At 43.9% G+C, this 13,289-nt stretch overlaps 1 protein-coding gene across 1 annotated transcript; it reads left to right on the top strand.

Moving 5' to 3' along the window:
* The first annotated feature begins 6,071 nt into the window (after positions 1-6,071).
* LOC107376801 (gastrula zinc finger protein XlCGF57.1) lies at positions 6,072-13,023 on the top strand. The gene is made up of 2 exons (XM_015946076.3): positions 6,072-6,214; positions 10,445-13,023. The coding sequence occupies exons 1-2, from the start codon at positions 6,181-6,183 to the stop codon at positions 11,986-11,988; spliced, it is 1,578 nt and encodes a 525-aa protein (XP_015801562.3). The 5' UTR covers positions 6,072-6,180; the 3' UTR covers positions 11,989-13,023.
* The last annotated feature ends 266 nt before the right edge of the window (positions 13,024-13,289 follow it).

The raw sequence follows: 13,289 nt of genomic DNA, 5'->3' as shown, positions 1-13,289 counted from the left end.
TCATACAAAAGCCAGCTTGAACAAGTGAGTCTTCAGCTGCTTTTTAAAGGAGACCACTGAGTCCACTGATCTCAGGCTCAGGGGGAGAGAGTTCCAGAGTCTGGGGGCTACAGCAGCAAATGATCTGTCACCTTTGGTCTTTAGCCTGGTGCTGCACAACCAGTAGGCTTTGATCACTGGACCTCAGGGACCTGCTGGGGGTGTAGGGACTAAGAAGATCACCAATGTAAGATGGTGCTTGTCCATGTAAGGCCCTATAGACCAGAACCAGGATTTTGAAATGAACCCTGTAGTTGACTGGCAGCCAGTGAAGCTGGAGGAGAAGCGGGTGATGTGGGTGTGTTTGGAGGACTTGGTCAGAGGCCGAGCACAGGCGTTCTGAACCACCTGTAGACGGTTCAGGGAGGTTCTGCTCAGACACGTGAAAAGAGAGTTACAGTAGTCTAAGCGTGAGGAGATGAAGGTGTGGAGAACTGCCTCAAGTTCAGAGCGGGACAGAATGGGACCCCTCTGTGTAAGAGGGGGTTAACTAACCAAAACACAGTGACTACAAACTCCAAGCTAATGGAGGGATGCCCTGTTAAGCAGGGATGCTGGGAAAAGTCCACAAACAAAGTCAAATAGCCGTTCCATCGTCGGGGTTACCAGAGAGTCAAACTCTAATCTTAATAACAAATCAAAGTTCTTAAGCCGAGACTAACACACACACGCAAGGAGAAGAGAGCAGCAAAAACTCTTCCGAGCCTTCACTACCCTGGACCTTCTCAAAGATTGTGGGCAGGAGAGCAGCCTTTAACAGCTGACCCATAATTGCCCATTACACACAGCTGAGACAGGCGAGGCAAAAGCCACCGAGGCCATCTTGTGGCCGAAAAGGGGCAGAGCACGTAACGTAGGTGCACTCAGTCAGAACACTGACAAGATCCAATGGTATGGTCAGATGACAGGTGACCATGAATAGCAGGTGTTCTTCCATAGGCGCTGTGTAAAGCGGGTTATGCCACTTGTTTTTGGTACACAACTCCTGCGACCATAGAAGACTCAGAATGTTTAAGTGTGCTACTGGGACAGTTGGTATAATCACACAGGTTCATTGTGCGCATACATACCTGCAGCTGTCTGACGTAATTTTCTTGTTCAATTGTCGGCATAACGCAAGGCTCTGTATTGCTTTGTGTTGTCGATTGTAACTTCTCATTTTAACGCCCTAGCCGCTTTTTGCTTTGCTTCCATTTTCGTTAGTCCAGTAGCTTCACATCGAGTGTTTTGATTGTTGGATAGAAACACACTCAGGTATGCGAGGGCACGTGGTGCGGTCCTTGTGTACTATCACGATGGTAAAGTGCAGTACACCCAATGCGGTCTGCTAGCAGCTTCAGTGTCGAAACATAGTCTAGATTCATCGAGGCAGACATGGTGTTTTTGTTACAAATAGCAAATGAACACAGATAAATAAACTAATAGTTTCTTCCCTGAGAAGCCACAAGCTATACTACCTTTACATTTTCAATTCCTCCTTTTTGTACATTTGTGTTGTGCGCAACAATACATATTGCATGATTGGACAGAGAGGGAGATGTCTGCTGGGGGGGGGGGGGGGGGGGTAGTTTTCTCTCAGTCAGGGGCTTTCTGCTCGCTCGCACGGAGGGTTTTCTGCTCTCTTGGGCGGGGCATTTTGTGTTAGTCGGGCATGTCATTGCTTATGTGGTTGGGCAACTCAGCAGTGTGACTCGTGGGGAATGTATTCAAGGTTGCATTGCTTATGACCAAGCTAGTCACATTGTCCTTCACATCAACGGTCTACAAGCTAGACCTTTTACTCCTCGAGCATGGGCAAAAAGACGTTCATCTTAACGACTAATCCGCCATGGTACACGGAAGCCCAAGCGCACAAACTACCCTTCACCTGTGCTTTCACCGAGGAGTTATTCACCAACGTTGCACTCGCGATGAGCGAAAAGGCAACAACAACAATTACGGAGTACATTGGGAACAATGCATATCAACCCAGAACGATCCGCAAGGTCATCAGAGACATGGTCATTGAAGACATCGGGCGTTTTAGTCAACAGCCGTCCAGGTCCCTCCTGGTTACATTAATGGACATTGTGGACATTCAAGCTATTGGATTGGAGTGTATGTCAACCGACGACTGAGCCGGCGTTAAAGAATTACTGCTGGCGCTGAGAAACTACACGCATTTTTATATACCATCTACAGAGTTGAAGATTGGTTCAGATGCTCGCATCGTCAATCCCGTGGTGACAGCACAGTTACAATGTTCTAGGACTATGGAACTACGTTACTGCAACGACAACAGATCGTCTCTGGCCACGTATATGGTACAGTTGAAGTACAAGACCGATGCGTATTTTGTGCAACAGGTTGTGGTGGTCCCGGGTACGGAAAGTCTAGCGTTGTTGAGAATCGTGACCGGCAACAAATATCATTCCTGGGACATGTCCCTAGAGGTCCCCGCGCACACAGACGCACTAACCCCCTCATTTAACTATGTTCGTCAATCCCAGCTGCTTCGTGAAAGCCCAGAGACTACGTTCACACCAGGCCATCAAACAGAGGGCGATTTTGTGACAGACATAAATCCCATGTGTTGCATTTACGACCCACACTCAGTCTTGTACAGGCCAGAAAAGGCCAAACAGCGTGGACTGCTTAGATGTGAAGTGTGTGAAAGACAACCTGTCTCATTTCGTTTGTGACCCAGGTATCGTCAAAGTGGTATACTTTAGACGCAATGGTACACGTTGAGGTGATAAAACACGCTGTAACCTGACACCCGTAGTCCGCATACGAAAATGTCAGGAGTCTAAATGCAAGTTGTACGTATCCACGACCGCGCGCTTCTGCCGAGCGATAAAGTGTAGCATGGTGAAAGGTAGCGGCGTGCTTCTGAAACGCTGTCACCAAACGTTGAAAAAACTCGGGCAGACCAATACTTTTCTGAGCAGCAGCGAGTTTCACCAAGACATAATCATTCCGGCTGTGGCAGCGTTTGTGAAACGAGTGGTTCCGGCTGCTAACTACTGGTGTAACTACATCCCAAGACACATTGTAAGTCCACTCGAACCTGTTATTGGTGAGATATTAGAACTCGGTGTAAGGTTTATGGACGACAGGACACCCAACGCATTTACTGTAGCAGAACTATTGCTATGTCCGCAACCTACATTCGAAAAGTACACACAGGCATTCGCTGCCTACACTAGCAATGAAACGAATCGCCGCAAAGCAAACGCCAAAAATATAGCGCTACTGGAAAAGCAACAAGAACAAGATTGGCTAAGTCTCAAAAAGGCTAACCCACACGCAACACTTAAATTAGATCCAACCACCAACTCTACACCAGAAGTAAACACTATCGCACGTGCACTGAATAAGAGGCCAGTTAAGCTGCAAAAGAACATGTCCTGTGATAAGCTGCAAAAGAACACACTGGACACAAAAGTATTGCTTTGCAATCTACGTGTGTACCAAAGTAAGATGATTAAGCTTAGGAAGAATGGCACCATTGCAGCAGAGGAAGGAGCTGATGTTACAAATGCAGACGAACCGTCTACATCATCAAAGAATGCAGCCGCTCCAACTGCCAGTGTTACACAGTGAAGTGTAGTGAGGACAAAAGAAACATGATGACTTGGTCGATAGACAAGGAAAACCAATTTTATTTCCTCTGGTCCGAAAAAACAAAATCAGAAAATCCCAGCACTATTCAAAATGGCCACCCATCCAACTCTCTTAGCAGTCTCTGTCACTTTCAGAGAGGAAAAACGACCCTTTGCCACACCCAGCAGTCCACCTATATACTCTCTGACCCCCCCTCCAATTCAGGTCGGCCAATCACATCAGTCCACTCAGGCATTTCCTATATAAAGACAGCATTAGAGGCGGGCTTCCTCTTTAGCTGCTTCAAAATGGCTGCCACAGAGGACACCTCCTGAGGGCAACAAACAAATTCATGTTACATAACAAATTACATTCCTGAATGAACACTCTTTGGTGTAAAGACATGTTGCTTCTCAACAAAGGAGCTGATGTTACAAATGCAGACGAACCGTCTATATCATCAAAGAATGCAGCCGCTCCAACTGCCAGTGATCAATCCACGTCACCAAAGAAGACAAGGGCGGACCGTCCACCAACAGATGATGATGATGATGATACGTATGTAATGATCGTACCCGATAACCCTCCTTTGGGTTCATGGATCAAAAACCTTGGAACTTTACTACAGAGCACAGCGTGGTTGTACTCAGACATCAGTCGTCGGGAAGCTGTGTGTGATATACTGGGATTGTCGAAAACCCTGCTGCCTAAGAAACAACTGTTGATGCACTGGGTAAGCAACAACACCATCCTGGTTGAGCAGCTAAAGAGTCACTCCTTAACTGATAAGCTCAGTTTGGCACTCATCCACCGTCTAGAGGAGATGTCCACGGAACATTGGCTGAACAACATCCACGGCTGTTTCAAACCGAAACAACAGAGGTTGTTCGCGTATACGAGCCACAGTAAAAATAAGCCTCCTTTTTCAGAGACCGCCCGCGGTAGTACGCATAGACCGACACAAGGCGATGACTCAGATTCGTATGACAGCGAATGGGCTGAACATAAAGCCGATGATAATGAGCTACACTACTCCGGCGAATGTTTGGTGGACACCATGGGACAAGACAACATCGAACTTTCAGAAGAGGATGAACCTACTGAGAGTGACATAGCCTACAGCGAGGATCGCCAAACCGACGAGCTCACTGTTGAGGAGAGCAGTGACCTGGAAGCGAAATATTTACACAATAAACGTAATCCGTATCGCAAGTGCAGATCCGGTTCGCATGGCGGACACATATATAAACGTGCGCTGGAATCAGACGATGAAGTAGCTAACAAGAGCGCCAAACAGAGAAGGACCCCAGTGGACATTGCTTTCGCTCTAGACTATGATTCTGAGCTCACCATCGGTGGTATACAACGAGGGCCAGCTGATGAGCGGTGTAGCCTGGACACAAACACAGACTACCAAAAAGAGCACTGACCGCGATAGCACGTCACATGTGTCTACAACCAGACGAGACCGGAAGCAAGACTACAAACGCCTGGAGTCTGATTCATGTTCATCATCATCATCACGAAAGAGTCACAAGAGGAAACGTAAAAAAAAAACACCACCGCCGTGAATCCAAAGTCAGCAGGGGCGCGGTTCTAGACCAAATTTTCCAGGGGGGCCACAGTGGGGCCAGTATTTTCTCATGGGGGTGCAAGAAAAAAAAATTCATAATAAAAGACAATGAACAAGTAAACTATAACGGCGAATGCAGTAATGGTTTACTTGTGAAAGTAAAACTGGCATGTTTTTATGGTACTCAGAAAACAATTCTGAATGCTTCACTAGAACATGAGACTTGACACACATGAGTCAGTTGACAGCTCCCGAGGGAGCCGGGCTCCCCTTAGCTCCCCCGTGATCTGAACCCTTGCTCACTGGCATCAGGCCATTTAGTGTCAGAGCACTTTTTTTCACATTACACTGCATCCTTCCCCATGGGGGTCAGGGTCAAGATTTCTGATCCTCTTAGGACCTTTTCCCCATAAGCTGACAGTCCAGAACAACTTGTTGGAAGTTTAATTTATAAAAAAAACAAAAACAGTAAAATGCTGTTTGTGTTAAAGACAAACTCATGAACGTTGTTTGCAAGTGCACCTTAATTTATTTCAGGTTTTCTTTTAAACCCTGGGAGGACATTAGCTAACTAATCTAATTGAAAGAGGAGCTCTAACCTGCTAGTGACCTCATGTTGCTTGTTGACACCTGAGTCCTGGCGTGTGACTGACGAACCTGTTCTTTGAGAACCTCACTGTTCATTAGTGTGTTCTACCCAACTCTACATTTGTGAAAAAAGAGAGGAAGTGCAGATCCAGGCCGAGCCCCTAACTAACCAGCAGTCTAGACGTGAGCAAATTTTGTTTTCATTTATGTCTAAATGAAATATGAGTTTCCTTACTGACAAAAGAAAAGGCTAGGTTTATTATTCTCATGTAATTGTTTCAACAAGCCGAGAACTTTCCTAAGGGGCAACCATGCGGAACTATTACTGCACTAACGGTGCTATCCGGAGACTTTAGCTGGGCACACATCTCGTCTCCAGCTGTGGTACAGATACGATGGATGGATTCCACACATCAACATTGAACCAAGGTAAGTAATAATATTAGAGGGAAGATTGTTTTTGTTTTTACACGTCATCTGTCACTTGCTCCTCCCGTGACTGTCCATGTAGTAGTTAGGACCATAGCAAGCTAATTCGCAGGCAACAACAGCTAACAGTTAGCAGTAGCTAACGTTAGCTAACTTCTGTACAAAAATGCGCACATCGTGACGTAATCTTCCGCGTGTAAATAACGGAGTAATCTTTTATTCAGGTAACTTTTTCAGGACTGTTAATAATGAAGGTGGCAGAGGTAGCATGTTAGCATTTAGCATAGTTCACGTCAGAGCTGATGCAGGAAGACAGCACACACAGCTTCTGTCTTCATCTGTGGACTAGGCAGGCTAGACGCCCATGAGGCGTATTGCTGTCACAACTGCACCAACACTCAACCGAACGACGTCACAGCCTCGCATATAACCCCAATTCCACACAGGAAGCTCGTCAGAGCCGACACTACGCCTGTACTCCATCTCCAACTAAGCCTCCTAGCAGAACACTGACATCCCAGTAGCCCCAGCTTCCTAAAATAGTCACTCCTCTCACAAGCATACTGCCTACAGTCCAGAAGAATATTATTCATAGATTCAAGTTCTCCACAATCAAGCTGCCCGCCTGGTGCCTCCCCACAAAAAGCAGTTCATTTGATGACCACAATGGCCCAATCTCAGCCAGGTTAAGACCATGGAGTCCCTCAACCCACCAACCACTGCAACCCATTAAAGACCCTACCCACCACCTCACCATCCCAGGAGGCCAGCTCAGCCTGCCTATTTCAGAGCAATTCTCCGGGGAGCCAAACACCCAATTCCACTGTACTGCTCTTCAGGGCAGCCTTGGCCACTGAGTCCACCTTGATGAGCAGGAACCCATACAAAATAGACCCCACAGCCCTGAGCACTCAGCTCATGCAACAAAACCCTGGCAGAAGAAATCAGATCCAGCCTAGATCTAGAGCCCGACCCTGACAGCACCTCCAATTCTCCATCTGAGTCAGAGCAGATGGCACGTGCCAGGATATGCCCCTCCACCCAACGCAAGGCGCAAATGATAGCCACCAATTCAGCCATAAACACAGAGCTACAGTACCGACAACCCTAGCTGTAGCCCAGGGTTGGGATTACCAATCCCACTGCCACTCGACCACTTTCAAGGTCATTAGAACGGTCCGTATTAGGCCTGGGCGATAAATCAATTTAATGAATTAATTCAAATATTTTGTTGGGGGTGTTTAAAAAAAAGAGTAAATCGAATTTTTATGTCATGGCTCCTTTTTGGCCCCCCGGAGCTTCCGTACATTAGTTTAACATAACCGGGACAACAACTTCACAGCACGCACACGAAACAGCAACAGCAAGTGACACCATGGCCACCGGTGAGAGTGGGAAGTTTGTTCCTAAGAAAGGAATTAAATCATCCGTTGTTTGGAACTGGTTTGGGTTTGCTGCGACGGACGACACGTGGAGCGTGGCACTTTTATTCCAAGAGGGTGTTCATTTATTCTTTATTCATCTCAGAAATGAGAGTTACATTTGTCTTGCTTGTGATTAAATAAAAAACAAAATTGGCTTTAAGGTGCCTTCCATTTGTATTTATTGCTATTCTTAATAATTGAGGGGGAGAGAGAATCAGAAAAACATCGTAAATTGAATTAAAAAAAAGAAAATCAGAGATTTTATTTTTGGGCCGTATCGCCCAGCCCTAGTCCGTATACAACTGGACGAGCCCCACTCCAACCACATAAAATCCTGGAAACCGCTAGCCACCCCAACGCCACGGCCATGTCCCAAAAAGGTCAAATCCACCTCAGGTTTGTGCAGAGGCCAGGGCAGAACATCAGAGCTTCTTTCTTCAGTAATGGAGCAGTTTATTAAACACTTTTGTTGCTGTTTCCAAGGAGACCAGCTGACCAGACTATTAAAAACCACCACAACACACAAAAACCCAGAAAAACATCGTAAATTGAATTAACAAAAAAATGAAAATCTGAGATTTCATTTTTGGGCCGTATCGCCCATCCCTAGTCCGTATACAAAAAAGAACGACAACATGGGACACAAAAACCCACCTAATCAGTGTTATAGTTACTGCGTAAGTATCACAGCTTTAGGGTTTTCTGGTTCAGAAGACACAACTACTACTTTTACTTCTTCACAGTATTATGCCAAAACTCAACTCCATGTTTTTTGTTTCAGCGTGGTCCTTAAAATTTTTCTGGCAAAACCTTCTTTCATCATTTTTAGATGGTGCTATCCAAGATTTGAGATCTGAGTTTGGCAAACTTTCACTTGTCTTCTCTTCCATGGTTCTCTGCATGCTCCATCACAGCTGCTTCGTTTATTCATGGAGCCACCTACTAATGACTTGTGAAGATAATGCGATTAGAATCTGATCTAGGGCTGCACGATATTAGGAAAACCTGCGATATTCGATAACAGTGCTTAATATTGCGATATTACTCACGATAAATGAACAAATACTAAAGTATGCAGTGTTGATGTTGTCTGGCGTGTGACGTCTGCTCTGGGTTCAAAGCAAACAAAAACTAATGCATGAATTCCATTACAACATCACATTTTTATTGCAAAAATATGCAGCTGCACCTGCTACTGTATTAGCAGCAAAACAACAAACTGCATGCATGCGGTTTCTCAGTGACTTTAAAACATCACCTCCACCATAAAACTTTTTCTGATGCTCCAAGTACAGAAAAACATCCCTTACCAGGGTTTTTTGAATAAATAAAAATATCAGAAAATAAGTTTAAATGTTAAATAATAGTTAACATCACTTAAATGCAACAGCAAATTCTCTCATTGCTACTGAGCATTTTCTCCACTTATGTGGTTATGATATAAGGCTGTTGCTTCTATTGGGAAGTGAACTGTGCCGGGCCAAACTAGGAGAATATTAAGATTTTCTGAGGGAAAGAGAAAAACAATTGTCTACATTTCAGAAGAGGAACTGGCAAAAAACTACATGGAAAATATGTGAAAACGTTTGTTTTTAACCCCAAATTGAACAAGTTCACCTAGATCTTAAAAAGCAGCTCAGATGATGAAACTGCAACTATGATTCTGATAACAAGCTAACAAATTGAACTAGCTCCTCTTAAGATAACTGGCTAGCAGAGCTTCTGACTGACATTTTATGTGCAGCAGCAAATCAACTATCCTGATTAACAAGGTTATAAAAGCTAATAAATGAAAAATCACTTTGATGTGTGGGGGAACTTTTCCAGGCCCTCTTTAGCAGGGTGGGACTGGGAGTAGAGTGCTGTAGCCTTTCAGCTGGAAGCTAACCGGAGCCTGGGGCTAACATCACCACCCGGTGGAACACTAGCGACATGGAGGTAGGTGGGTTGGTTCACCTGCACGTGTCGGAGTCAGCCCGGTAAAAATGATTAACGACATCAAGCGGACTCACGTTCACATTTGAAAGCAGCGCTGATTCCAGAAACCTCAGCACAAAGTGCATTCGTTAATCTGAGCCAGCATGACGAACAAGGGAATGACGCCGCTAACTCAGTTCGGGTGTTGCGTTCCACCCATCCTAAGGGTCTACGTAGGGGGCGGGCGTATTACGTGAATGGACCCATCTGATTGGCTGCACATCAGGACCACATTTGATTGGTCAAATAATACTTCAGCGTAAAAAACAGAGCTGGTTTACAAAAAGTTGATGTATGACACGGATGGAAATGTTGAACCAAACATTTATCGCCGTTTTTGACGTGCTTTTCGATGGGCCTATCATACGTCCTGTTATCGCGATGACGATAATTTTTCCATATATTGTGCAGCCCTAATCGGATCATTTTTTTACTTTGTTGAAATATAAATGCATCAAGATGTTGAATCAAATCGAATTGTTGACTCAATAATCGTAATGGCATCGTGAGACTAGTGAAGATTCACCCCTCTAACAAACTCCCTTTAGTTTTGTTTATGAATGCAGCCAAAAACAGGTTTGGGGGAATTTTCATAAGAAAATGACAAAATTGAATGGTAAAAAGCTCCAAAACATGGATTTTCTATGATATGGTCCCTTTTTGTAACTTTTGTGCAGCCTGCAGTGCAGCAGGTGTTTCCATGCTGATGTATTTTGCCGCAATTTACCTCAGTTTATTCACAAATAGCACTGTTGTATGACAACAAAACTGTTGAGACAATAAAATTACAGCAGTCGGTAAGTCACATCGTGTTCTTATTTTTTGACAGATGTTCTAAAGATAATTGTGATTAAAGAAGAACCTCCTGAAGAACAGAGTGCTGATGTGGACCAGCAGGACCCGGAGCACCTCCACATTAAAGAGGAACAGGAGGAACTCGAGACCAGTCTGGAGGGAGAGCAGCTGCATTTGAAGGAGACTGATTCCTCCAATTTCCCCTTCACTGTAGTTTCTATAAAGAGTGAAGATGAGGAAGAGAAACCTCTGTTCTCGCCGCTTCATCAGCAGGAAATGGAAGACAGAGATGTCCCAGCCAGCAGCTCAGCTCTCCAGATGACAGCAGAAACTGGTGGAGGAGCAGAAACTATCAGGAACCCAGATCTTAACCATCATGGGAAGACAACTGATTCTTCAGAGTTTGAAGTTAGTGGAGATGATGATGAAGAGGATGAAGATGTGAATCTAGACTCTGAGTTGTCAGACTCTGGGTCTGAAACTGAAGACAGTGACTGGAGTGAGAGCAGCTCTTCGGAGTCAGACGCTGAGACTGTCAACAAGTCCTTAAGCTGCCCTGAGTGTGGTGAAGAATTTCTCAACAAATGGTCTCTCCAGGAACACGTGAGAGTGACAAGTCATTCAGCAGTTAGGTCTTCATGCTGTTTGGTTAATAAGAAATGTGTCGGAGCGAAGAAACATGCAAACCCATGCCAGAAAGTCCAGACAGACCTAAAGCCATTTAGTTGTGACGACTGTGGAAAAAGATGTAGTACAAAATCAAATTTAAACCGACATATGATAGTCCATACGGGGGAGAAGTCTTTTGCTTGTGATCTCTGTGGACAAAGATTTAGCCAAAAGAGAAGTTTAAACAGACACATGATAGTCCACACTGGCCAAAAGCCTTTTGCTTGTGATCTCTGTGGACAAAGATTTAGTCGTAAGACAAGTTTAAACAGACACATGATAGTCCACACAGGACAGAAGCCTTTTCCTTGTGAGCTCTGTGGAAAAAGATTTAGCCTAAAGCAAAAATTAAGCAGTCATATGAGTGTTCACACTGGACAGAAGCCATTTTCTTGTGAGCACTGTGGAAAATCATACAACCTTAAGACAAGTTTAAGCAGACACATGAGAATCCACACTGGACAAAACATGCAAGTCCACACAGGACAGAAGCCTTTTCCTTGTGCGTTCTGTGGAAAAAGATTTAACGATGAAAAGAGTTTAAACATGCACATGAGAGTCCACACAGGACAGAAGCCTTTTCCTTGTGAGCTCTGTGGAAAACGATTTAACTATAAGACAAGTTTAAACATTCACATGAGAGTCCACACAGGACAGAAGCCTTTTTCTTGTGAACTCTGTGAACAAAAATTTTGCCAAAAGTCCCATTTAAACAGACACATGAGTGTCCACACAGGACAGAAGCCTTTTGCTTGTGACCTTTGTGAACAAAAATTTTGCCAAAAGTACCATTTAAGCCGACACATGAGTGTCCACACGGGACAGAGTCCTTTAACCTGTGAGATATGTAAACAAATATTTAACAGTAAGACAACTTTAATCAGTCACATGAAAGTCCACAAAGGGTAAAAGTCTTGTGACGTCTGTGGACAAAGGTTTAGTCTACAGCATCATTTAAACAGACACATCAAAGTCCACACAGGATAGAAGCCTTTTACTGGAGACGCTGCTGCGCAGTTCTGAGATCTCCAACTCCAATTGTGCTTTTAGGTGCTCTCTGATGGTGATTAGTAATGGAGAGCAGCTGGGAAGGCAAGAGCGAATAGGGAACAGGCTGCTCTGCAGGGAGCATTAGCAGGATCTGCCTGGAGTTACAAGCCTCTCCCAGCAACCGGTCTGTGCCAGAGCTTTGGGAATTTGAACATTACTTTGAATTAGGGATGCATCGGTATCGGCACCAATACGATACCAATACCAGTATCGGTATCGGTAAAAGTTAACCGATACCAGGAACCGATACCAATGCAGTTGCTTGAAAATGGCTTCACTGTAACTTGTCATTTCTGTTCACCTAATATTTTAGTTTTGTGATGATTTCCATTCACTTATTTTACTTTTTATTTACCTCAGTCTTTTCCTGTTGAAAGCAGAGAAGAAAATAAAATCTGTATTCCCAAATCATTGCCTTTTTTTGTGTGGTAGAAGTATCGGTATTGGTAATCGGTAGTACTCAGATCCAAGTATCGGTATCGTATCGGTTTGGAAAAAAGTGATATTGTTGCATCCCTGCTTTGAATGCTCAAAAGAGTTTTGTTTTAGTTTTGTTTTCAGTACTAGGTGTTGTTTGCTCCGAGGAGCTTTGTTTAATTTAATCAGTGGCTTTGAGCCTTATTTAAGTCAAGTTTAGTTGTTAAAACTTTGAACGGTAATTTATTTTATTGTTAGAATTACCGCCCTAATGGTTTACCCTGAGTTTAGCCTATTGTAATAAAAGTAGTTAGCTTAAAAATCTCACACGCCCCTCTCCTATGTTATGCTGTCCACCACCAGTTGTAACATACAGCATCATTTAACCCTCTCATGACCGTAATTGTAACTGGGCTACCTGGTATTTATTTATTTTATGATTGTAAAGTTGCAATAAAAAGTGCAGAATGTTGGTAACTCTGCTCCTTTTTTCAGAACAAACTCAGTGTCTGGTTGGTATTGAGTATTAATGTTTATTAAAGCCTGTAAAACAGCTTAAAAGTAAGGAAAATAAGTTATTTTAATTTTTTACATTTATTTCTAAATAGGAACTTCAAAATAACTTGGGCAAACAATTTCAAATGAACAACTTACACTGAATTTTGAGTAGACCCGAACATACCAGTATAGTTAGTCCAAGAAAATGTCATGTTGTCTGGATGAGTAAAAAGTATAATCGCTTA

Source organism: Nothobranchius furzeri, chromosome 2, assembly GCF_043380555.1.
Source record: "Nothobranchius furzeri strain GRZ-AD chromosome 2, NfurGRZ-RIMD1, whole genome shotgun sequence".
Classification (NCBI taxonomy): Eukaryota; Metazoa; Chordata; class Actinopteri; order Cyprinodontiformes; family Nothobranchiidae; genus Nothobranchius; species Nothobranchius furzeri.
This window is presented reverse-complemented; position numbering and strand designations above follow the sequence as displayed.

What these genes read in the sequence shown, in the direction of transcription:
- LOC107376801 (XM_015946076.3), top strand. Translation starts at nt 6,181, where the DNA reads ATGGATGGATTCCACACATCAACATTGAACCAAG. An exon ending in CACATCAACATTGAACCAAG is followed by an intron (nt 6,215 to 10,444) that starts GTAAGTAATAAT and finishes ATTTTTTGACAG; the next exon opens with ATGTTCTAAAGATAATTGTG.